The sequence below is a fragment of the Geotrypetes seraphini genome, chromosome 1 (genome assembly GCF_902459505.1).
Source record: "Geotrypetes seraphini chromosome 1, aGeoSer1.1, whole genome shotgun sequence".
In the NCBI taxonomy this organism is placed as follows: Eukaryota; Metazoa; Chordata; class Amphibia; order Gymnophiona; family Dermophiidae; genus Geotrypetes; species Geotrypetes seraphini.
This window is the reverse complement of record NC_047084.1, coordinates 404,136,836-404,161,969: the sequence shown is the minus strand read 5'-3', so window position 1 is coordinate 404,161,969 and position 25,134 is coordinate 404,136,836. Positions and strand designations below refer to the sequence as shown.

Sequence of the window (25,134 nt, the reverse complement as noted above, 5' to 3'; positions counted from 1 at the left end):
GGTGAAAAGTTCCAGTAATATTGTGGGGTTTTATATTTGGTGAGATTTTATTTATCAATAGACTTTGTATTTTTGATTGATAGACAGAGTGAGATAGAAATCAAAAGACCTTCTGGAACCCTTAAATTGTTTTAGACTGGATGACACATTTGTGAAAAGTTCCAGTAATATTTTAGGTTTTATATTTGGTGAGATTTTACTATCAAAAGGCTTTGTAGTGTTACCTGTGCAAGTTTGCATTTTATGCTTTGCTATTATAGGCTTGCTAGAGGGTGTTGCATGTAAGAATATTTCAGCTGCTCTGAAGAAAAGCATGGTCCAAAATTAAAACAGTCACTCAATTAAGACATGCCACATCTGTACTAATAACTTTTACTGTTTACCTTGAGTTTTTAATTCTATTTCTTGTCAGTCTCTGCCCTGGTGAAAGGCCCAGTGTACACTGGACTGGAACTGGCAGCTGGTATCTCTCCTCTTCTAACAGACTTCTTATATTTTTTTCCTGCTAAACTTCTGCCTGTAAATTTCAGGTAGTAACCTTTGCATTTAAAGTGTGGGCATAAGTGTATTCTTTTTGCCGGTGACTCTTGCCTAAGACGCTTTATCTCATTTTTTTTTCTACCTATTAACTTAAGTCTCCCTCCTTCATCAGTGGGAGCATTTCAATCTCAAAGGCTACACACAGACAGGGATGAGCAAGGCCCACGTACCAAGGCAGACTGCAGCCTCAAATATGAACCCTTTTGATTTTCAAGAACTCACAGATATTGTACACAAATATTTTGACAAGAAAGGGGGTCCATATGAGGGTAATTTTCCAGAAAACAAATGGCACGATATTCAGAAACAAATGGTTTCTCATTCTCAGGAGTTTAGAAAGAAAACAAATAAACGAAAATGCCTTTTCATTCAGGGGCTATGTAGAGGACTTCGTAGCATAAGACAAGAAAATACTGACTTGAACACTCAGTGCCATCAGCTGTCCCAAGACTTAGATGAGGCACAAATTAATATATCTATGCTAAGAACTCAAATTGTTCAAGCTACAAATTCCTTTTTAACTGTAAATGAACAATTAGAAGAGGCCAAGGCAGAATTAAAGTATTTAAAGTCAAAATGTGCCTCACAGGGACAGGTTAATGCTGTCTCCTCACAGATTCTGCCATCTGCATCAGTGCCACCTTCACCATATAATCCATGTAGTCAGTTTATAGAGAAACAGAACACAGTTTTTGTAGCAGGTCAGAGAAAAGGTAAACTAGCTACAGAAGTAGAACAGGAAGAAGAACCGACAAATGAAGATGAGGAAAATTCATTACCAGGCCAGAGCAATACCAAAAGTACCCCTATAAGTGACACAGCTCCAGTAACAGTAGTACTGCAGGGACATATGAAAGATAGTGACATTGAAAGAATAGTGGAGAAAGTGGGCCCTATACCTTTTAACATAAATGAATGGTGCAAATGGCCTACTGACATTCTGATTCACTGGGGTCTAGGGAAATACAAAAGGAACAATGCAGATTTTGATAAGCTTATGCACCTAGCCCTGGGTCCACATTATTATAAATTTGGATCTCTTGTTCATCCATACCAATTTGTAAAGATGGGCATCGAACAACTATTTTGCTGCACCTCTTTGCAAGTACTTAGAACTCTTTCACCCCTGCCAAGTGATACACTAGAGCAGTTTACATATAGAGTGTGGGTAATACACGCTGTACTTAAAGAGAATGAACACTGGCCCATTTCTTCAGATTATGGTCAGAGAGAACATAAAGAATTTCTATTAGAATTATTATCCCCCGAGATTACTAAACACCTTCTGTTGTTCTCGGAGGACCCTAAAACTACCCCTTTTGACACTTTACTGCTCAGGATTGGGTCTGTATGGAAGACCTAGCCAGCTCAAATTATCTCAGTATCAGAAGCTAGGAGGTGGCATGCTGAGGGAGCACCCCAATACAATAAAACACCACACACAGGAAATAGGAGGCATGTCAGAGGTAGTTACAGAAATTCCTCCACTTACATTCCCTTCCATGAACTCAGAGACCAAAAGGAAAAATTAGAAAAAGAGAAAATGAAATGGGAACAGGATAAACACACAATGCAGATAGAATTGGAAAGAGTAAAAAGTGATTTGACAGCTAGGAAAAACAGTGCTAGTGCATAGGGATGTCCTGACTCTCTGTGTCCAAATACTAAGGTGACTCAAACCTTCACAGCCCTGCCGGACTCCTATCACTTACCTGTGGACTCACTTTTGGAGACGAAGGATAAGGGAAAGAAGTCAGACTCAGAATTCAGCTCGAGGTATGTGGCACCTTTGATATTTTACACTTGCAGCTGCCCCAATGTTAATACTACCATAGAGGGTCAGGATAAATTAACTTTGATTGATACAGGGGCTGGAATCAGTTTTACAGATAGAGCGCCTCCTACTGGATATCAGAAAAATATGGAAATTTGTGAAATTCAGGGTCTAAATGACAAAGCTTCAAAGTGTGTGTCTATCCCACAAAAGGAACAAATGAAAGACATTGTAGAAACTACTGCCAGCACGAGTGAGAATACAGGCAAAGAAATAGTTGAGGTGGCTGGTCTTGCATTAGGTACAGGAATTCCAAATGCTTCTAAACCTTTGGTTCATAAGGTTATTCCTGTGCAGTTAGCCACACAGTGTAGCATGCTAGTGCAGCAGCATGATCATAGTGTAACTTACTCAGAGGCTGTAGATGTTTCAGTTTGGGCACAAGATTGTGGGAAAAGGTACACAGAAATTTTGTTTGAGGCCGAAGATCCTCAACAACAAACACAGCAACCAGTACTTCCTCCAGCAACAGAACTAGTGTCTAAGATGGAGGAGAGGGGTCTGAGTGGACCTATCTCTTCAGCATGTGGCTCTCCAGTTTGGTCAGATGCTAAACCAGAGGGCTCTGTTAGGCTCACTATACACTCTCAGGCCCTAACTAAGATTTCAAAGCCTGTAGCACAAGGGGCAGCCTCTTACTCTGACATTACTGTGAAATTTAACCCTAAATGTGCATTTTTCTCTGTCCTAGACATGACTAATGATTTTCGAAATTTGCTCCTTGCCTCTGAATGCCAGGACACAACAGTGCAGACAAAAGAAGACACATCTAGCCTGCACCTGACTTCTGCACCGCAGTGCCCACTCCTCCGAGTGCAGTGGGACCCAGGTGGCAGACATGTGGTCCAGGTCGGCTTGAATGGAACATGGATGAAGTTTGCTCTAAGTGACCTTGAGGATGCTGCCAATTTGAAATGTTTTTTCTTTTTCTTAGCAGCAGTTCGGATATATACATATATTCTACTAACTCACTTTGTAATTCTAAACATTATCAAATCATTCAATCAACGAATAACTGAAGTTATTTAGTGAACACTCAGACCCACAGCTGAGGTCTCAGTGAAAAAATTCACGGAGCAGCTGTTAAAGAGACCATCATCGTTGTTCACAGTCTCACCCTCCATACAACAGCTAAATAACTGCACAAAGATGGTAAAACAAAACCAACTTAGCTTTGGATGGAGTGGGGAATCAATATAGCTGCTCCGGGATTCTTTTTATTCAAGTGACTGCATTCATTACAATTGCCGACCCCCCTACCCAGGTTTCGCCAACTGGCTTCTTCAGGAGGGGTACTATAAATGCAAAACAACTACATTAACACTAGAACACTTCAGTTATCACTACTATGATTTTACACAATACTCACAATTAACTACCGCATCATTCACATTCAGACCTACCGGCATAACGCACTCCACACGGCTCACAGACACTAGAGCTTTTGACGACGAATTTCCATCAGCAGGCCCACCTTATATACTCCTCCCTTTGTGGTACGTCATACTGACGTCTCTATGATCTAACCAATTGAACCTGCTCCTTTTCTATAGGTGGAACCATTCGATTTCATTGTTTAACCCTTTTGGGGTCAAAGTGTGCCACTGGAAGATGAATTTTTGTTCCAGATATAATAGACACTGGGTCACATCCCCTGTTTTTTTATGCGTCTTGGCTATAACTGTATATTTAACATCTTCAATTGAGTGCTGCTGTTCAAGCCAATGGTTCACAAGAGGAGCAGACACACGATTACATCTAATATTACTTAGATGTTCGGCGATTCGAGTTTTAATGGCCCGCCGAGTATGCCCGATGTAATAAAGCCCGCAGGGGCATATTATACAATACACCACTGCAGTAGACTGACAGTTAGTATTAGTTCTTAAATAAAATTTCTTTCCTCCTGATTGAGGAATGAGAACTTGGTCAGTATTGAGGACATGAGAGCAATATACACAATGAGCACAGCTTACATGAGGGCCCCCATAATTCGGTTGACCGGGGGCTTGTTGTTTAAGAATTTGGCCCAAATTACGGCCTCGAGTATAAGCAAATAATGGAAATTGGTTCATGCTTTCATGTACCTGTAATACTGACCAATGCTTTAAAATGATTTGTCTAAGTTGTTGACTCCTACAAGAATAGGGTAATACACATACTAGGGCCCCATTTTTTTCTTTCTCCTTTGTATGTAATAACCATTCCCGCTGACAATTGCGGGCTCTTTTCCATGCTGCTTTGACCACACGAGGTGGGTAGCCACGTTCAATAAACTTTGCGTATAATAGTGTGGCCTGCTGATGGAAATCCCATTCGTCAGAACATATCCTTCTTAGTCTTAAAAATTGAGCCACCGGTATACTATCCCGGAGAGGCTTAGGGTGATAACTATGGTAATGGAGGAGTGTGTTACGGTCGGAGGGTTTCCGATACAATGTGGTATCAAACTGTACCTGAGAGTCAAATTGGGATTTAACTACTTGAATGTCTAAAAAAGATACTTTGTTAGAACTCACTTCATGAGTGAGAGAGATGTTCAAATCCACCTCATTTAATTCTTTGAGGAATTCCTCCAACTCATGACGTTCCCCATTCCATGTAAAAAAGATGTCGTCTATGAATCTTTTCCAAATGCCTACTCTGTTAAACCACCTAGATGTATACACATATCTTTCTTCGTATTCAGACATGTAGAGGCAGGCGACAGAAGGGGCCACTGTGGCCCCCATCGCTACCCCTTTAGTCTGAATGAAGAACCTATCTATAAACTGAAAATAATTTTGACAGATCACAAATTCAGCCAATGTGCCCACTAGTTCCTTCTTCTGTGTTGACATGTTTACACTATCTATGGATTTCTTTATGATTGCCAGGGCCGCCGATTGTGGCACATTGGTGTACAGTGCTGCAACATCTGCGGTAACCAAAAATTTACAAGCATGATTATCACTTCCTTGCAAAATTTGCAGAAAGTGAGAAGAATCTCGTATGTAAGACTGAGTCTTACTTACTTGTTCACAGATATAGCTGTCAATAAACCTCCTATAGAAAAGGAGCAGGTTCAATTGGTTAGATCATAGAGACGTCAGTATGACGTACCACAAAGGGAGGAGTATATAAGGTGGGCCTGCTGATGGAAATTCGTCGTCAAAAGCTCTAGTGTCTGTGAGCCGTGTGGAGTGCGTTATGCCGGTAGGTCTGAATGTGAATGATGCGGTAGTTAATTGTGAGTATTGTGTAAAATCATAGTAGTGATAACTGAAGTGTTCTAGTGTTAATGTAGTTGTTTTGCATTTATAGTACCCCTCCTGAAGAAGCCAGTTGGCGAAACCTGGGTAGGGGGTCGGCAATTGTAATGAATGCAGTCACTTGAATAAAAAGAATCCCGGAGCAGCTATATTGATTCCCCACTCCATCCAAAGCTAAGTTGGTTTTGTTTTACCATCTTTGTGCAGTTATTTAGCTGTTGTATGGAGGGTGAGACTGTGAACAACGATGATGGTCTCTTTAACAGCTGCTCCGTGAATTTTTTCACTGAGACCTCAGCTGTGGGTCTGAGTGTTCACTAAATAACTTCAGTTATTCGTTGATTGAATGATTTGATAATGTTTAGAATTACAAAGTGAGTTAGTAGAATATATTTAAATATATCACTTTGGATAATTAAATTCCCTTGAGACATAAGATATTATCCGGATATATACATAGCCATCCCAGACCAGTTTTGGCACAAAGATATTTCTAGTGTTTTCCAAGGTTCCTCTTTATCACTGCAGAGATAAAGACGTTCCAAAGAAGATATTAGCTTTATGCCTTTTCTGAATATGAGATGGTTATGATATGCATTATTTGTACTACTCAGGTGTTCATCTTTGCTGTGTTTTTCTATAACAATGTGTTTATTTGCAGAGTTAAATTCAGCCCTGAACACTTGACAGATGGAAGAATAGCCTCACGCCTCAAACTTTGTGTTTTATATTTTGTCTGTGCCATGTGGTCTGTGTATACTATAGTATAATGTAATATCTCCCTCAAATACATTCTCAAGAGCTCCATTGGAGAAAGGTAATGTGTGATTGGAAAATTTAACAGGTGAAGATTTTTAACTCTGATAGCATTTTCCATTTTTTCTAATTTAGCATGTATCATCATACTATCCTTTATATTAGAAACAGCACTAGCTTGTAAATTACCTACTACCTGATCTAGCTTTTCAACCTTCACAGCTGTTTCTCCAATTTTATTATCTTGTTCTTTAATTTTCACAGTTACATCAGATGAAAATTGACATAAGTTCAAAACGTTTTTTTGTAAAGATGACTCTATTCTGTTAATACTTAGCCAAACATCATTTAGAGTGATCACCTGGGGAGAGCATCCGAGCTTTGCCCAGTAATCATCTGTACTGGGGTTAGTTCTTTAGTTTGCCCCAGGGATTGTCCTGAAACCTCCAGCCCAGATAGTAAAGATGATTGAGGGGAAGAAGAAATTATTCCTTCCTTAAAAGGAGAAGGAGATTCTTCTAATCGTGAGGAATATGATGGTTGAGGAGATGGTGTTGGTTCCTCAGAAGATAAGGAAACAGCTTGAATGTTAAAAGTTACTTGTTCCTCAACATATGGCAAGATATGAACCACAAGATGGCGATCCATCAGGCCTGTTGTTCCAGCAGATGGTATTGCTTTAGCTTTCCTCTTACCCATGTTGAAGATTTGATAACTCTGCTTCCTGCTCCTCTTGGGCTCCGAAGGGGCTCAAAAGGGCCAAGCCCCTTTAGCCATGCCCCTTCAGCTCGCGACCGCGGGCCGCATACCGCGGCTGTGCCAGTGTTTAAGGCTCCTCTCCAAGGACCCTCTCAGCTGGCTGGGTCGGGCAGCAGCGGGACTGCCTGCCCCGATGTAGAAAAGTGCAACAAGCACTAGCAACAGGCTCCCTCTCTGCTGTGCCGGTGTTTAAGGCTCCTCTCCAAGGACCCTCTCAGCTGGCTGGGTCGGGCAGCAGCGGGACTGCCTGCCCTGATGTAGAAAAGTGCAACAAGCACTAGCAACAGGCTCCCTCTCTGCTGTGCCGGTGTTTAAGGCTCCTCTCCAAGGACCCTCTCAGCTGGCTGGGTCGGGCAGCAGCGGGACTGCCTGCCCCGATGTAGAAAAGTGCAACAAGCACTAGCAACAGGCTCCCTCTCTGCTGTGCCAGTGTTTAAGGCTCCTCTCCAAGGACCCTCTCAGCTGGCTGGGTCGGGCAGCAGCGGGACTGCCTGCCCTGATGTAGAAAAGTGCAACAAGGACTAGCAACAGGCTCCCTCTCTGCTGTGCCGGTGTTTAAGGCTCCTCTCCAAGGACCCTCTCAGCTGGCTGGGTCAGGCAGCAGCGGGACTGCCTGCCCTGATGTAGAAAAGTGCAACAAGCACTAGCAACAGGCTCCCTCTCTGCTGTGCCGGTGTTTAAGGCTCCTCTCCAAGGACCCTCTCAGCTGGCTAGGTCGGGCAGCAGCGGGACTGCCTGCCCCGATGTAGAAAAGTGCAACAAGCACTAGCAACAGGCTCCCTCTCTGCTGTGCCAGTGTTTAAGGCTCCTCTCCAAGGACCCTCTCAGCTGGCTGGGTCGGGCAGCAGCGGGACTGCCTGCCCTGATGTAGAAAAGTGCAACAAGGACTAGCAACAGGCTCCCTCTCTGCTGTGCCGGTGTTTAAGGCTCCTCTCCAAGGACCCTCTCAGCTGGCTGGGTCAGGCAGCAGCGGGACTGCCTGCCCTGATGTAGAAAAGTGCAACAAGCACTAGCAACAGGCTCCCTCTCTGCTGTGCCGGTGTTTAAGGCTCCTCTCCAAGGACCCTCTCAGCTGGCTGGGTCGGGCAGCAGCGGGACTGCCTGCCCCGATGTAGAAAAGTGCAACAAGCACTAGCAACAGGCTCCCTCTCTGCTGTGCCGGTGTTTAAGGCTCCTCTCCAAGGACCCTCTCAGCTGGCTGGGTCGGGCAGCAGCGGGACTGCCTGCCCCGATGTAGAAAAGTGCAACAAGCACTAGCAACAGGCTCCCTCTCTGCTGTGCCGGTGTTTAAGGCTCCTCTCCAAGGACCCTCTCAGCTGGCTGGGTCGGGCAGCAGCGGGACTGCCTGCCCCGATGTAGAAAAGTGCAACAAGCACTAGCAACAGGCTCCCTCTCTGCTGTGCCGGTGTTTAAGGCTCCTCTCCAAGGACCCTCTCAGCTGGCTGGGTCGGGCAGCATCGGGACTGCCTGCCCCGATGTAGAAAAGTGCAACAAGCACTAGCAACAGCTAGGGGTTATATTTTTAAGTAAAAGTTTCACTTTATACCATGTTTATTCTATGCTCCTCACTAGATTCAGTACACATTTCTGACATAATTTTTTTTATATATACATTCAGTACAGAATTATGGTCTCTCTGAAGTGCCATAATAGTTATATGCAGCATACAAAAACATATCTTTTTGGAATGTCTGATTAAGAACCTTAAGTACCTGAATATTGTCTCTCTTTTGCCATAACTATACCAAGTAAATGCATTAATATTGTCACATGTTGCCACATTCAGTACAGGCAACCTGGTCTCTCTCTCCCTCTATACATTCAGTACAGGCAACATGGTTTCTCTCTCGTTTTCTATCTCTTATTTGGATCACACTGGAGTACAGTTGCTGAATGATATCTGGACTCTTTTCAAGCCGATTTATCCCTCCCTGTATGCACAGACATCATTTCATCTCAAGGGTGAACACCACTAGTTTCCAGTGACTGACAGATCCTATGCAAACATCATTTCATCCCAAGTGTGCATCTCACCAGTTTAAAGAGATTGCCGGTTCCTGCTGGACTAATTCAGCTTCCTGCACCCTGACTGCAAAGACTTCTCTACCTTCTCACACATGCTGTACACAATGTTTCCTGTTTGTTGGATCTACGGATTCATGATAGCCACCTTCCTAAGAACGTTTTGCTGTACAGTTCAACCTATTTACTGAATAATACCTGGTGTAGTCAACTGCTTTGCTCTCTACTTAATTGTAATGCTTAATTGTAATGCTTATAAATATTGCTTTTCTGTGAGCCTATTTCTATAATATATTCTTTATGCAATCACCTCTGGCTGTGTTTCTTATTGGATTCTACTCCTGGTGAATCTTCAGTGAGGGAACTGAACCTGGGACCTGGCCCTTACGCGCCTCTCACATAACCCCTACCACCATACATTGTGGGGGCCATACACTAACAATCCTTACACACCCCTCGAACCTTTCTTGAAGATCAGCGTAACATTCGCTACTTTCCAGTCTTCTGGAATCTTTCCCGATTTCGCAATTCAGCTATGGTTCCTTTCAGTTCCTTGATGACCCTCAGATAGATGCCATCCGGTCCCGGAGATTTATCACTCTTAAGCCTAACAATCTGCCTACACACCTCCTCTAGACTGACCGTCAATCCTGTTAGCTTTCCGTCTTTCTTTCCAGCATATAGCTTGATTGGTTCCGGTATGCTGTGTAAATCTTCTTTGGTAAATACAGATGCAAAAAATGTGTTCAGTTTGTTGGCGATTGCTTTGTTCTCCTTTAGCGCTCCATTTATTCCATGGTCATCCAATGGTCCCACCGCTTCCTTCTCGGGTTGTATCCCCTTAATATATTGAAAGAACAGCTTGAAGTTCTTCGCCTCCTTGGCTATTTTTTCTCGTAGTCTCTTTTGACCCCCTTTTACTGCCTTATGGCACCAGCGTTGATGTTTGTGCTTGTTCCAGTTTTTGTCCGTTTTTGACCTTTTCCATTCCTTAAATGAAGTTTTCTTGTCTCTGATCGCTTCCTTCACCTCTACAGTGAGCCATGCCGGTTCTTTTTCCTCTTGGATCCCTTGTTGATATGCGGTATATATAGATTTTGTGCCCAGGTAACTGTGTCCTTAAAAAGGGACCAAGCTTGTTCTAGGGTTTTTACAGTGCTTATCCTCTTCTTAATCTTCTTCCCTATCATGAGTCTCATCCCTTCATAATTCCTTTTTCGGAAGTTCAGTGCCATGTTTGTCATTTTGGACTGATGTTTCTCCCCTGCATCCAGATCGAAGGGAATTATATTGCCTGGTTTTCATTTTGACTGTTTTGTTTGAGAATTTGCCTGTGGGGACTGTCTCCTTATTGAGCAGCATGCCAGAACAGTTGGTCTGTGGTTCACTCAGGACGCTATCAGCCCAGGCGGGGGCGTGGTGGCCACTATGAGGAGAGTGGTGCTGCAACTGAAGCTTGGCCAGAGCAAATGGAGGTAGCCTGAAACAAATGTGAGTTTATTAGATGTGTTTTTCTTGCTACCTTTTTTTTCCCTGTATGCAGACTGTGGGTGCTGCATGTGAAGATACATTTATGGACTGTAAAGTTTTCTGCATTTTTTCTCTGAGCCTTAAATCTAAGGAACTGTATCATTTGCTGAGCAGAGCAGTGGCTAAAACTGAATCAAACAAGCAGGAAACTCAACCTGTTTGTTTCTATGATTCATTAATAGCTGTGCAGGCACCAGCTGCTAGCTGTTGCCACAGCAGCCCCTTTGATTGCACTGAACCTGCATGCTTCTCAGGAACGTTTTGAAAATTTCTGAGGTTAAAAGCTTGTATGTTTTCATTGCTAATCACCATCCTGGTTTTGATTAAATTTACCTTTAAGAACCATTCTCTTTTGTCTGCTGCATGAATGCCATACAACTGTCTTTGTGCCTCAGTAAGAACCTTGTGCATAGAATTATAAAACTTGCTGTCTCTCTCTCAAGGCTACCTGTGCCTGTAGCCCACTATTGCTGGTTTGTGAACCACTGCAGCAAACTCATCCTGAAGTTCAGGACAGATGATTGCTTCTATGGCAGCGGTCTCAAACACGCGGCCCACGGGCTGCATGTGGCTCTCCAGGTTTTATTTGCGGCCCGCAGTCTGGAGGCATCATTCTCTTCCTTTTGGAGCAGCAGCCGGCTCGTTCGTTCAAAGCCGCGGGTTGGCGGCTCCTTGCGCTATCCACTCCTGCATCGGAAGCCTCTCTGATGTCACAACATCAGAGAGGCTTCAGACGCAGGCACGGATCTCGCAAGGAGCCGCCCCCTGCGGCTTTGAACGAACGAGCCGGCCAGACACACTGCTGCTCCAGTAGCGTACCAAGAGTACCTAGAGTGCGGCTCGCGGCTCGTCTAGAGTAGTGGTGCCGAACCTGCTTCCCTTCCCTTCTCACTGCTGCCATCGGGGATCAGGCCGGCACCGTGTTCTTTGATCTCCCTGCTTCTCTTCCCGCGGGACCGACCAACTCTCGCGACCCAACGTCAATTCTGACGTCGAGAGGACGTTCTGGCTAGCCAATCGCTGCCTGGCTGCCCGGAACGTCCTTTCCGACGTTAGAATTGACGTCGGGCGGCGAGAGTTGGTCGGCCCGGTGCAGAAGAGAAGCAGAGAGATCTCTGCCTGTTCCCGATAGTGGCAGCAGCCTATTCCGCGGCGGCGGTGGCATGGGGGAGGGCAGGAAGGAAGAAAGAAAGAAAGAAAGAAGGTGTGGTGGGGACAGGGTGCCAGAAAAAAAAGCAAAAAATGGGGCACGGAGGAAGGAAGAAAGAAGGAGGGGGGACAGGGAACCAGAAACAAAGCAAAAAAATGGGGCACGGAATCAGAGAAAGACAGACAGAGAAAGAAAGAAAAAGTTGGGGGAGGGAATGAGGTCTGGAGGAGAGGAAGCATACAGGAGGCTGAAAGAAGGGAAGAAGTATTGGATGCACAGTCACAAGAATAAGGTGCAACCAGACTGATGAAATTACCAAACAAAGGTAGGAAAAAGATTTTATTTTCAATTTAGTGATTGAAATGTGCCAGTTTTGAGAAAGAAAAGATATTGAACTTTAAATGTGAGTGTTGCAGAAAAAAATAGAGTATTTAGAGGGCTGCAGAAAAAATAGTTAATGTCTTATTAAAGAAATGACAATTTTGCATGAGGTAAAACTCTTTATAATTTATATATCTTTACTTTTAACTGTTAAAGGAAAGTTTTATAAACTATAAAGAGTTTTACCTCATGCAAAATTGTCATTTCTTTAATAAGACATTAACTATTTTTTCTGCGGCCCTCCAAGTACCTACAAATCCAAAATGTGGCCCCGCAAAGGGTTTGAGTTTGAGACCACTGTTCTATGGCCACTGTAAATAGTGGAGAAATTAACTGTAGGAACTGGTCTAAGAAAACTGCAGACATTCCTGAAATTAGACTCTGGTGAAGAGAACTGTGTTTGACCTACCTGTTAAAGTCCAGAGTCCGTGACTGAGTTAAAGCTTGATTTGATAAATCTTTTCTTTTGATTATATTTTCAGGCTTTCATTGAAACCTGTTATGAACTTACAAGGTAAACTGTGCTTAGTGCTGCACTAACTAAGCCAATATTATTGTTGCCTAAGGTTATTTCTTTATTTTTATTATTATTTTTATTTTTACATTACTTGTTCTGGCCCTGGGAAGTATTAGGCGCACTCCTGTACTTTACCGAGGCTTGCTGCTTACTTCAGGCCTCTTCTGTGCATGCGCCGTTTGTCTCTGTATTCCCCGGTGGACTGCAATCAGCTGATTTTCCACCACGGGGAACAAATATGTGCAAGACAATTGCGCATATTTGACGGTGAACCCTTCTTCAAATGCGCACAGGTCCATCAAATACACGCAAGACAAATAAGTTTCAAATAAGGACAAATAAGTCCTTAGTGCATGCGCATTTTCGGCAACTTCTGCGCATGCGCTAACGCCATCTGCGTTCTATGGCAGACTGCAATCAGCTGATTTTCTGCCGCAGGGAACAAGTAATAAGTAATTACGCGCATTTGACGATGAACCCATCATCAACTGAAGTGCAGGTCCATCAATTAGGCACAAGACAAAATAAGTTTCAAATAAGGACAAATACGTCATTAGCATGGACTAATGTATGCATGCTAACGTCATCATGCTGACGCAAATTCTTTGGGTTTCTAAAAAGTTTGCGAGACACAATATATGCCTTTTACTTCAATACGCAATTAACCTGCATGTACCTCACGTGCATTTCGCCTGCGCGCTTTCAACATAATATGATATGTGCAATACATTCCAAAGCAATATTTTTCCACGATTCATTGCAACACATATAACACGTGGTTTAGGATAACCAATTGCAGCGCACCACAGGGAAGCGTCATGTTACTCCCTCCCAAGGAGTGACGTGAATGGTATATAAGCTGCTCAAATACGTCATACATGCACCATTAAAATGGCAGACGAGCACCCAAGGGGTCGTAAGCCGAATTTCACTGAGTGTGAAGTGCTCTGACTCATGGAGCATTTCTCAGTGAATGAGAAATTGTTGTTTCCTATCCCGGGAAAACACAGGAATATGGGGGAGATGGACGAGACCTGGAGGACACTGTAGTGCCTCTTGAACAAGAAGGCCTTGACCCCTCGTTCAGTAAGTAACTATTAAATACATATGCGCATTATATATATTTACAAGGTGCATGTTTTATGCGCAGAAACCAATAATATATTTATATTTTATATGTCTATGGGTATTTATTTATGCATGAGTAGAGAATGACACTGGGAAAAAATTTATCACCATTCCCGCCCCGTCAGCTCGTCCCCGTCCCTGCCCTATCCCCGCAAGCTTAGTCCCCATCCCTGCCCCATCCCCGTGAGATCAGTCTCCATTCCCGCCCCATCCCGTGAGCTTAGTCCCTGTCCCACAATCTCGGTCCCTGTCCCCACCCTGCAAACTGTCAGATTCCATCCGCACAAGCCTCAAATAGTTATGATTTTATACTGAACTTATTTTATTAAAGTATAAAAAGAGACTATTCTGTACAATTATCATTTTATAAACACAAATAATGCTGAGCAATGATCAACAAAACCCCTGTCTCCCCTCCCTTTCACAAATATCCCCTCCACTATTGTGAAAACTGAACAAACCAAATTACTACAGAATGCTACATAGAAAAATCAAGCTAACAGAATACTTCAGTCACACATGGCAAGAATAGTGTTAGGGGAGAGCAACTAGGACAACTGCCCCCTGGTCAGAGAGAGAGCCCTAAGCCAGCTGGAAGCTAAAGAAGCAAAGCCTGAGCTTTGCCATCCCTAGTTATATCTAATACCAGCTCTAGGATACATATTTCAAATCTGAAATATTCTAATCAAAAATATAAAATAAATTTATTTTTTCTACCTTTTGTTATCTGGTAATTTTATTCTTCAAATCACATTGGTCTCAGGCTTTGGTTTTGGGTTCCTTCTGTCTTCATTTTGGCATGGCTGACTCCTGAAGGGAAAATAGGCGCAAGAAGAGCTGGAGGAGATGCCGAGTCTGACATGGGTGCAATTTTTTTACCACAGGAGTAAGACTTTTCCACGGGGCGGTGAAAGGTCTTGTCCTCATTCTCGCAGGGCGGTGAAAGGTCTTGTCCCTATTCCTGTGGTAAACCAGTTGCAAATGTCCCCATTATTGAGGATTTACTGTGGTGACCAAGGTTTACTGCGGTAAACGGTCCCCGTGTCATTCTCTACACGCGAGTAAATTGCGTGCTACCGTTTAACTTGCAGGCATTTGATGGTACACTCGGGATTTGACAATGAACTCATTCTCAGAGGAAATCAGAATGCGCACAAGTTAAACAGTTCTATTATGAAAGCCAAAGCTAGAAAATAGTTTCCATGCAAGTGCACTATTTGGAAAACTGTGACCCACAAATTATGTCCTGCAGTCCTAATCAAACCTGAGTCAGAAAGAGTAGAAAAATAGTCCCTGTTCGAAATATCTTACAATCAAACAGGCAATACAGGATTGCAGGATGTCATAATTGCAGTTAAGGGAAACAGGTAATCTGTTCAGTAATTATATCTTGAACTATATGCAACAGCAGATAGGGAGGGGTTATATATTTTGACTCTGTCAGTTTACTATTATCTTCAATGTTTCTCATATATATCATGCCTCACACACTTCTGCCCCTTATATAATAGGTTGAAGATCTGAAAAAAAAAATAAAAATAAAAAGCCAGAGAACTAAGGCTGCATCATGCAGACTGGGTTTGCTCAGTCTGGCAAAATCTGGATAACACCCCAGGTAATAGCATTTATTCAGCATGAACAGTTCTTCATGCAGAAATATATTTCACACACTTCATGCATTTATTTCAGATTGGCTATTAGTTAATCTTCTTCCCCACCATGAGTCTCATCTCTTCATAATTCCCTTTTTTGAAGCTCAGTGCCATGGCTGTCATTGTGGATCAATGTTTTGGCCCTGTGTCCTGGTTGAAGCGGATCATATTGTGATCACTGCTTCCCAGCTTCCCTTCTACTTCTACACCTTGTGCTGGTCCTCGTTGTCCATTTAGAATTAAGTCCAGAATTGCATATCCTCTCATATTTTCCTTGACAAGTTGTTCCAGGAAGCAATTGCCTATGGCATCCAGGAACTTGGTCTCCCTACTTCAGTGCCTAGGTTCCAGTCTATCCCCGGATAATTGAAGTCACCTATGATAACTACATTGCCTCCCTTGCAGTCCATCATTTCTCCATCAATTTCTTCAGACTGCCATGGGGGTTGGTAGTAGATGCCGATCTTCGTTTCCGTTCCATTTGTTCCCGGAATTTTAACCCATAGAGACTCTACCTTATTTTTCATTTCCGGCGTGTTCTCTCAGGTAGACTCAATTCCCTCTTTGATGTATAGAGCAATACCCCCACCTTTTTGACCCACTCTGTCTCTGAGGTATAGCTTGTATCCTGGTAGCACAGCGTCCCAGACGTTTTCCTCGTTCCACCATGTTTCCATGATGCCGATGATGTCAAAGTTATCTTTTTGTGCCATAGCTTCCAATTCCCCCATCTTATTCCTTAGGCTCCTTGCGTTCGTGTACATACACTTGAGTTTGTGGCCTGTTACTTTCTTGTATTTTCTTTCCTCTTGTGTCCCTTTCGATCGTTCAGGATTTCTGTCTTGCCTATGATTTGGTGAGTCTTCCCCGCTATCTTCCTGCACAGTATCCTCTGGGTATACCGGTTCCCGAACCATTGACTCTTAGTCGACTGTCGGCTTTCCCCTTCCTAGTTTAAAAACTTTTCAATTTCTCTCTTGATGTTGCTTGCAAGTAGCCTCATTCCATCTCCACTGAGGTGGAGTCCATTCTTCCTGAATAGCTTGCTCTTCCCCCAGAACATCATCCAGTTGCGCATGAAGTGGAATCCTTCTTCCTCATACCAGCGCCTCATCCATGCGTTGATTGCTTGCAGCTCCGTCTGCCTCTTCTCGTTGGCCCTGGGTACCTGCAGGATCTCAGAGAATGCTACCCTCAGTGTTCTGGTCTTCAGCTTCCCTCCTAGCATCCGGAACTGGTCCTTCAGTCCTTCCTTGCTGTAGTTCCTGTTGCTTACGTTGTTTGTCCCCACGTGGATCACCACCGCCGTATGTTCCTCTTCCACGCTGTCAATGATCCTGTCGATGCGGCTCACTATATCTTCTACCTTGGCTACCGGTAGGCAGGTCACCAGCCGATCCTGTCTTCCTCCCACTATGTGGTTGTCGACTTGTCTGATGATGGAGTCCTCCACGACGATTGCTGTCCTCTTTATCTTCTCTTGCCTCTCTAGCCATAGGTCCATGTCCCTGGTGTATGACCATCTCTCCAGCCATAGGTCCATGTCCTCTGTGTACTTCCATCTTCTCTCATCCTGGCGTTGGCTTGTATCGGACTCGTCTTCCTTGTGGTTGTCCTCCAGGTGGTCCTCACTCACTGTAGGTGTATCTTGGTCCTCGCTCACTGTAGGTGTATTTTGGCAGCTCCACTGTTTTTGGTGATTTTCCACGGCCTCTCTGTATGCCTGTTCGATGAACTTCTCTAACTCCCTGACTTCTTCCTCAATGGTTTCCTCTGTCATGAAGTTTTCTGCCTCTCTGTCCTCTTCTTCCACTGCTTGAAGTGCTTCTAATTCTGCCCTCCAGGAGTCTGACTTGCTTCTTCAGGCCCTCCAGTTCCTTGCATCGGGTGCATACATAAGACTGCCTCCCAGAAATGGTGCAGAAAACTGGGTGGCTCAACATCCTGCTTCTGTCTGCTGCATCCATTGCTGTCCGCTTGCTGGTCTGTCATCTTATGTGAATTCTACAAGCCGTTATGACAGGAGTTTTAGAACCAATGATTATACCATTTTATATGTACTTAAGCTGTTATGATAGACGCTTTGCGATCAATGTTTACTTTTAAATTGTCTTTTTTGTTTATTCGTATAGATTTTGTTTATTTCATCCAATCTGGTTTTCTGATACTCTAATTACCAACATTTGGGTATGTATATTCTCATACCCATATATGTGTTTTCTTCTTTTTTCCTTTTCTGTCCTTACAGTTAAGTCACTATATTATAGCATGTCTCCTATCTTGGTTTCATTCCTTTTTTCTTCACTTCTTTCACATCCATTTATTTTTATTCTTTATCATTTCATTCATCTAATAATTTTTTATTTTTGTTATTATATGATATCACTTTTTATAACTTTTCATCAGATTTTCCTTCACACCGGTTTCGCATCTTACATATGAGCTTCATTTTTATCCTTTATTCACCAATGATGGCACATTTTCCTTTAACCACAGCATCATGTACATAACTTTGGTAATGTATGTTGTTTGTGCAGTATAACTTATACTTGTCTACAATACCATTCTCTGTAGGATTCCTGAGGAAGAAGTGTTTCTTCGAAACATGGACCATGTCGGGTCCAGTCCACATGAATATTAGGACCAGTTCTTTGGATATATTTTATGTATCTTATGCATTTGTTTTAAGATTTTGTTATTTTAATATATTCCTGTACCCTGTACATTTTCCTGCAATTTTGTTTTGTTTTCTTGTTGGAAACAGATGTCAGACATTTCATTGAAAAGGACTTTTATGTAGATGATGGCTTGAAATCCTTGCCCACAGCAAGAGAGGCACAAACAATGTTAGCAGAAGCTAACCTTAGACTTCACAAAATCGCTTCTAACAGTCCAGAAATAATGGCAGCATTTCTTCCAGAGGATCATGCCAAAGACCTAAAAGATCTAGATCTTAGAGTAGACACCCCTCCACTTCAGAGAAGTCTTGGTCTGATTTGGGACTTAAAAAGAGACATTTTTACTTTTCAAATGTCTAAGCAAGAAAGGCCATATACACGTAGAGATGTCCTATCTACAGTTAATAGTCTGTACGATCCACTGGGATTTGTGGCTCCATTAACATTCCAAGGGAGATCCCTGTTAAGGAAGCTCTCTCAAAGCACCAATGAGTGGGATGTTCCATTGCCACAAGACATGAGACAAGAGTGGGAAAGATGGAAGGATTCCTTAAAGACTCTTGAACAATTGCAAATCCCACGTACTTACATTTACCCAACGTGTGGTAGACACCTGGAATGCGCTTCCAGAGGACGTAATAGGGCAGAGTACGGTATTGGGGTTCAAGAAAGGATTGGACATTTTCCTACTAGAAAAGGGGATAGAAGGGTATAGATAGAAGAGTACTGTGCAGGTCCTGGACCTGTTGGGCCGCCGCGTGAGCGGACTGCTGGGCGCGATGGACCTCGGGTCTGACCCAGTGGAGGCAATGCTTATGTTCTTATGTTCATATTTCTGCAGCGCTCAGTACTACCTGTTACAAAGAAATCTGCATCTTCTCAGACGCTTCTGAAAAGGCCATTGCAGCTGTGACCTACCTGAAAACTACAGATGCAGAAGGGATATCCCAAGTGGGGTTCATCTTTGGTAAAGCTAAGTTAGCACCTCAGTCAAACCACACCATTCCACACTTAAGGCCTCTTCTACTAAACCGCGCTAGCAGTTTTAGCACAGGGAGCCGTGCTGAATGACCCGCGCTGCTCCCAACACTCATAAGAACTCTTTGAGCGTCGGGAGCAGTGTGGGCCATTCAGTATGGTTCCCCGCCCTAAAACCGCTAGCGCGGTTTAGTAGAAGAGGGGGTTAGAGTTGTGTGGAGCAGTACTAGCTGTAGAAGTAGCAGAAGTGATACTTAAAGAACTGGACATTCAAGTGAACGCAGTTAAATTCTACACTGACAGTAAAGTCATCCTAGGATATATATAAATACAAAAAGACCAGGAGAATTTATGTGAATGTCAGCAACAGAGTTGAGCGTATAAGGAAGTCAACTAGACTGGAGCAGTGGCACTATCTACCAACTAGTCAGAACCCTGCAGATTGTGCCATGAACCATAACAGCATTCAAGCTAATGGAAACAACCTGGCTGACAGGACCAGAATTTCCCCTAGAATCTGGTCACATAATTCCATCCAAAGTTAATGCATCAGAGCTTATATACCCTGACTGATACTGAAATACAGCCAGAAATGACTGTTCTCGCTACAAAGGTGGCAATGGTCAACACCTTAGGAGCTCATCGCTTTTCTCGCTTATCAAGTTGGTCAGCACTTCAGAAAGCTATAGCATGCTTGAGCCATATTGCAACTTCATTCCAGTGACCAGCTGATGCAAGACCAGACAATTATCAGTCAAGTGTCATCAGAGAAGCAGAGCTTCAACTCACCAAGAGCAACTTGGCTCTACCTGGGAACCAAGGAACAGCCAAGACCATCACCTGAAAAGTGATCTTTTGGCATTGTGAAGGAGCCTGAGATGAGGACGTCATGGACCATTGTCCATCTCAGAGACTGAAAGACTTTCTCTCTCTTTTTCTCTCTTTGTGTTGTGTTCATCAGTGTTATAAGTCTCTCGTTGCAGCTCCTGCGAGACGACCAGAGAGAGAGCATCTACATTGGAGAGGACAAGACATAAGTCATCAAGTCAAGCTTCAATGATTAATGGACTTTGAGAGAACTGTGTGGTATTGTTATATAGTAGTAATAGTGGTACCTAGTGATATCAGATGGGGAGTGTTATGCTCCCATGTTATGTGGGCATTTGCTCAGTTAATGTTTGTTTAAATGTGTAGTAGTTATGGGTGCTCTGTGGACTCAACTATCCATAGAGCTTTGCTTCCAGTAGTCTGGGATGCTTGCACAGAGAATGGGCCCGCCTCCTTCTTCAGTCTGAGGAGAGCAGTGGCCATATTTGCTAAGCACATGCTAGAGTGAGAGCCTGAGAGTGGTGTTCTCCCACCAGGTTTTTCACCCCTTTAATTCTAATCAAAAACAGCTTAGATTACTTCTAAGTCTGGAGAATGGTGTCATCTCCACAGTGTGGACACTCCTAGCATAGACGTGATATGTTAGTGGAGTGAGAAGGAATTTACAGGCTTGAACTATCATCTGACTGTAAGTTGTTTGCTTCGTTATTAAAGAACTTTTCAATTGATTCAGAGTCTGACTGGTGATATCAAGATTAAGGAATTAGGGGTTGGCTGAATAGGAAACTCTTACAGTGGCCAATAACTTAGAGAAGTCCTTGCTTCAGTACAAAAACCTGAGGACTATGCAGAGAGCTGTATCTGTATAGTAGAAGTTGGACAGCAACATGATTCCTTCATTACATCCCCCTGACTACTGAAGAATCAACAGCGATTTTTGTTTATTAACTGGTTATAAGTAAACTGTTGTTGGGTGCCATCGACTCATGTTCGAGTCCTAGTGACTTGATGAAAATCATCAAGTTTTTGTGGCAGAATACTGAAGTAGATTGCTGGAACTTTCTTCTGTTGTCATTGTTGTTACATCAAACATGATCCTCTGCCTCCAACACTGCCCATCTGCTGCTGCTGTTAGTCTAACATCTCTGCTGAAACCTGTCTGCCTTGGGAGGCCCTGTTTGTAATGAAACTACTGATAGCATAGCTTTCAGCTTCATAGATGCATACAAGCTCCAGTGGCATGACAAGCCCATGTATCAAGAATGGAGATAAGAAAATTAGACTATCTATAATGCAATTTTATATACATTTGATATGAGACAGTTCCAAATTATACAAAATAAGGCCCTCTTTTACTATGCTGTGGGAGAAGTTTCAATCACAGCCCAGGATCTATTGTGTGAAGTACATTGCAGTGCCTCCTAGGATGTCCCACTGCTCTGCTGGTTGTTTTTGTGCATTTTTCCCTTGAATGATCCTAAGGACAGAGCTCAAAAACATCTAACAAATGGCCATTTTCAAAACAAAAATTGGACATTTTTCTAGTTTGAAAATGGACATTTTTTTCTACTGGATTTTTGGATGTTTTTCCCAAAACGTCCAAAATCAGATTTAGATGTAAATGTCCCTTCACATTTTTTTAAAAAATTTCTTCTATTGTCTGATTATGTAGCTTTTGTAAACTGTTGATAGTTGTGATGAGCAGAATCTCAAATTTTAATAATATGAAACTATTTTAACTTCAAAACCCCGGATGTGTGGCTCTGCCCCATTCTGCCTCTGGTCCCACCCCATTCTGCCCCCAGTCCTGCCCCCACAAACCTCCTCTCTTCTTCCCTGACGAGCTCTGGCCACACTGCACCTGGATGTGTGTTGCATCATCCACGTATGCTCAGAGGTCCTCCAGATGTGGCCGGAGTTCATCAGGGAAGGTTTGTGGGGCTGGGGCTGAAGGCAGAATGGGATGGGGCAAGAGGCAGAACTGGGCAGGGCCACGCATCTGGGGTTTTGTAGCCCAAAATATGGTAACCCTAATTTAACTTATTGTTAGCCCTGATAAACTGCCTTAACAAGCTCATGGGTCAGGTCTCTGTTTTCTTTTTTCCGAAGATGGCATTTCTTAGTGGCTACTGAATACCCACGCCACATATCTGAGGAGTATTTGTCTGGGAGGGTATAAATAAGTGTGATGATAACTGTTTATATTTGTTTCTCTCTATACAGAATGACCTTTCTTTGCCTTTACAAGAGGAGGACTTGGATGGATCTTCTGGTCTCCTATTCCCTTTTTATGATCAGGACACTCAAATGCTATACGTGGCTGGAAAGGTAAAGTCTTTTAATTCAACTAACTGCTGACCACTGTTTCAGCTATCAGTAGTTTTAGCTTGATGAATTTAGCACCTGATGAAACCCACTGTCTTACTCATACTGAAAAGGTTTAAATGCACTAAAAAACATATGCCAAGGAAATGTGCTATTTGAGTGTGCTTACCATACTAATGTGAATATGGAACTTTTTTACCTTTAGCACTGACTTTTTTTGCTGTTCTCTTAGAAGTGAAGTTTTAACTTTTGTTTTCTTCTATGAGTCTGGAACGTCCATGCTCTAGAGACCTAAGTCTGGGGTCCTCAGATCTACGACCCCCATTCTAACTACCATACACCCAGGGCAACGGAAAGCCTTTTTCTTTGGGGGTGCCTAAGCTTCTTCTCCAATCCCTCCCCAAGAAAATACACCCTTCCCCCACCATGCTTTCTTAAATATATGTCCATCAGTAGAGTGAACAAAAAAATGAACTTCTTTGCAAAGTTCTAATGAATAAAATATTCATGGTAGTCCATTATCTACCTCACTTAGAAAAAATGTATGGTTTACTTTTTTTTATACTAAAGTTGTGCATAAATTGTATTTTTAATACAGCTAGAAGTATCCAGCAGTATAGCGAGGGTGAGTGACACCTGGGGCAGTGGCACCCCTCCTGCTCCTTCCTGCCCCCTGCTGCACACGTCCCCCTTCCTCCATACCTCTTTAATTTTCCCAGCACGAACAGCATCATGAACTTGCTGCCCACGTCATATCGACTCTCCCTCTGATGTCACTTCCTAGGCATGGGACCCGGAAGTATTTAAAATGACAAACTCAATAAACTTTTTTTGATATCTTCAACTAAAATGTATACACTTGGAGGGGCATAATCGAAAGGAATGTCTAAGTTCGTTTACGTCTAAATCGCAAGTCGTCCAAAGTAAAAAAACAGCTTAGTACACATTTTTGAAAAATGCGTCCAATTTTTTTTTCCGTTTCAAAAATCGTTTAAGTATACATCCTGACGATCTGATCGTCCATCTTTATACCAACTTTTCGTCCAAGTCAAAAACGCCTAGAACAAGCCATTTTGGACGTGGGAGAGGTATGCAAAGTGATGGACTGCAACCCAGACATGCCACCTAAATATTGGGGTACCTTACAGGGCACTGCTGTGAACTTCACAAAAAGGGTGCCATGGCTTCTCCTCACTACAGCTCCCTTATAGGTGACAGTGAGCCCCCAAACCACCTCCAGAATTCCCTAGACCCACTTATCTACCACCCCAAAAGCCCTTATGGCTGCAGGAGCCACTTATATGCCAGTAAAAATGGGTTTTGGGGTGTATAGGGCAGTGGACATGTTTCAGTATCAATGTAGTGATTACAGGGGCTTATGGGCGTGGGTCCTCCTCTCCATGGGTCCCTAACCCACCCCCAAGATGGCTTAAAACACCTCTGTACAGCACGACTAGGCTTTCCTATGCCAGGCTGCCAGGTGATGATGTTCTGGAGGCACATTTTTCAAGTTGTGATTAATATTTTTATGGGGGGGGCAGTAATCACTGGGGTAGTATGTGGGGGTCTGTATTATGTGTTTGCAGTGCTTATCTGTTCACTTCAGGTGGGCTTTTGTTACTGAGACCATGATTTAAATGGTTAAGTCACTACATCCAAATTCCGTCAATCCTGTGCCGTATAACTTTTGGTTATACATGCAGTACGACTAAGTCTAAGCCTGCCAATGTCCCGCCCTCAACACTCCTCCTGGAACTATGGTCATTCAGCAGCACTATGAAGGCCTAGGTCATTTAGAAATACGTCCAAAACTCTTTTTTATTATCGGTACTTAAGACGTATTTTGACAATGTTCGTCCAAGTGCCGACTTTGGCCGGTTTTTGGATGTTTTTCTCTTTCGATTATGAGCCCCATACTGTATCCCAAATGTGAATCTTTAGTTTATTGTTGAGTTACTAAACATGTTTGGAATATGTACTTTATTAGCTGTATCTAATGGCTAGAGCAGCATGGTGAGTAGCATTGAAGCCAGGGTTCAATTCCTACTGCAGTTTGTACAGGTCACTGAACTCTCCATTGCCTCAGGTACAAACTTAGGGCTCCTTTTACAAGGCCACAGTAGAGGTTTCTACTGCGGACCAGCAAGGTAAATGATCTAATGTCCCCCCCATCTCCCATGAACCCTCTTGGTTGGGGGTTCAGGAACAGTCAGAAATACTTACATGGGTCCTGGCCAATATTTAACCAGAACTCACTGAGTATATCTTGTACTCTACTACTATTAATTATTTCTAGAGCACTATCAAACATAACCAGCGCTGTACAGAGTCACAAAGGAGACAGTCCCTGCTCAAATGAGTTTACAATCTAAACAATCAAGACAAACAAACAGGATATCAGGGTAGGGGTTACAGTTAGTATTCCACATAATTTCTAGCATCTAGCACATAACAAATTAGTCCGAATATTCAATGCCAATATCCAGATGTAGCCCAGCATTGAATATTTGAGGCTAATTCTGCCGTTGGTGGTCAACATTGAAAAATAACCTGACCACTTTGGGCTGAATATTGACCAATAGCATAACAACCTTATAGAGTAACAAATACGTAAATTAGCAGCCACATACAATGAAAGATTAGGTACTTACCTGGATAATCTTCTTATCCCAAGACAAGCAGGCAGCATATTCTCACATGTGAGTGGCGTCATCCACAGAGCCCTGGTATGGACAGTATTAAAAGTGCAGAGCGAAGATTTACTCTTTTGACTGAGCTCCGTTAGTCTGTGTGGCCTTCCCACTA

The 25,134-nt window shown here is 43.0% G+C and overlaps 1 protein-coding gene across 1 annotated transcript in view; it reads left to right on the top strand.

Moving 5' to 3' along the window:
* The window catches only part of CORO2A (coronin 2A), a 418,409-nt gene that overhangs the window by 286,656 nt on the left and 106,619 nt on the right, over window positions 1-25,134 (top strand). Inside the window, exon 7 of the mRNA XM_033918127.1 lies at window positions 22,228-22,332. Coding sequence (XP_033774018.1) covers window positions 22,228-22,332 — 105 coding nt within the window. The remainder of the gene's footprint in view (window positions 1-22,227; window positions 22,333-25,134) is intronic.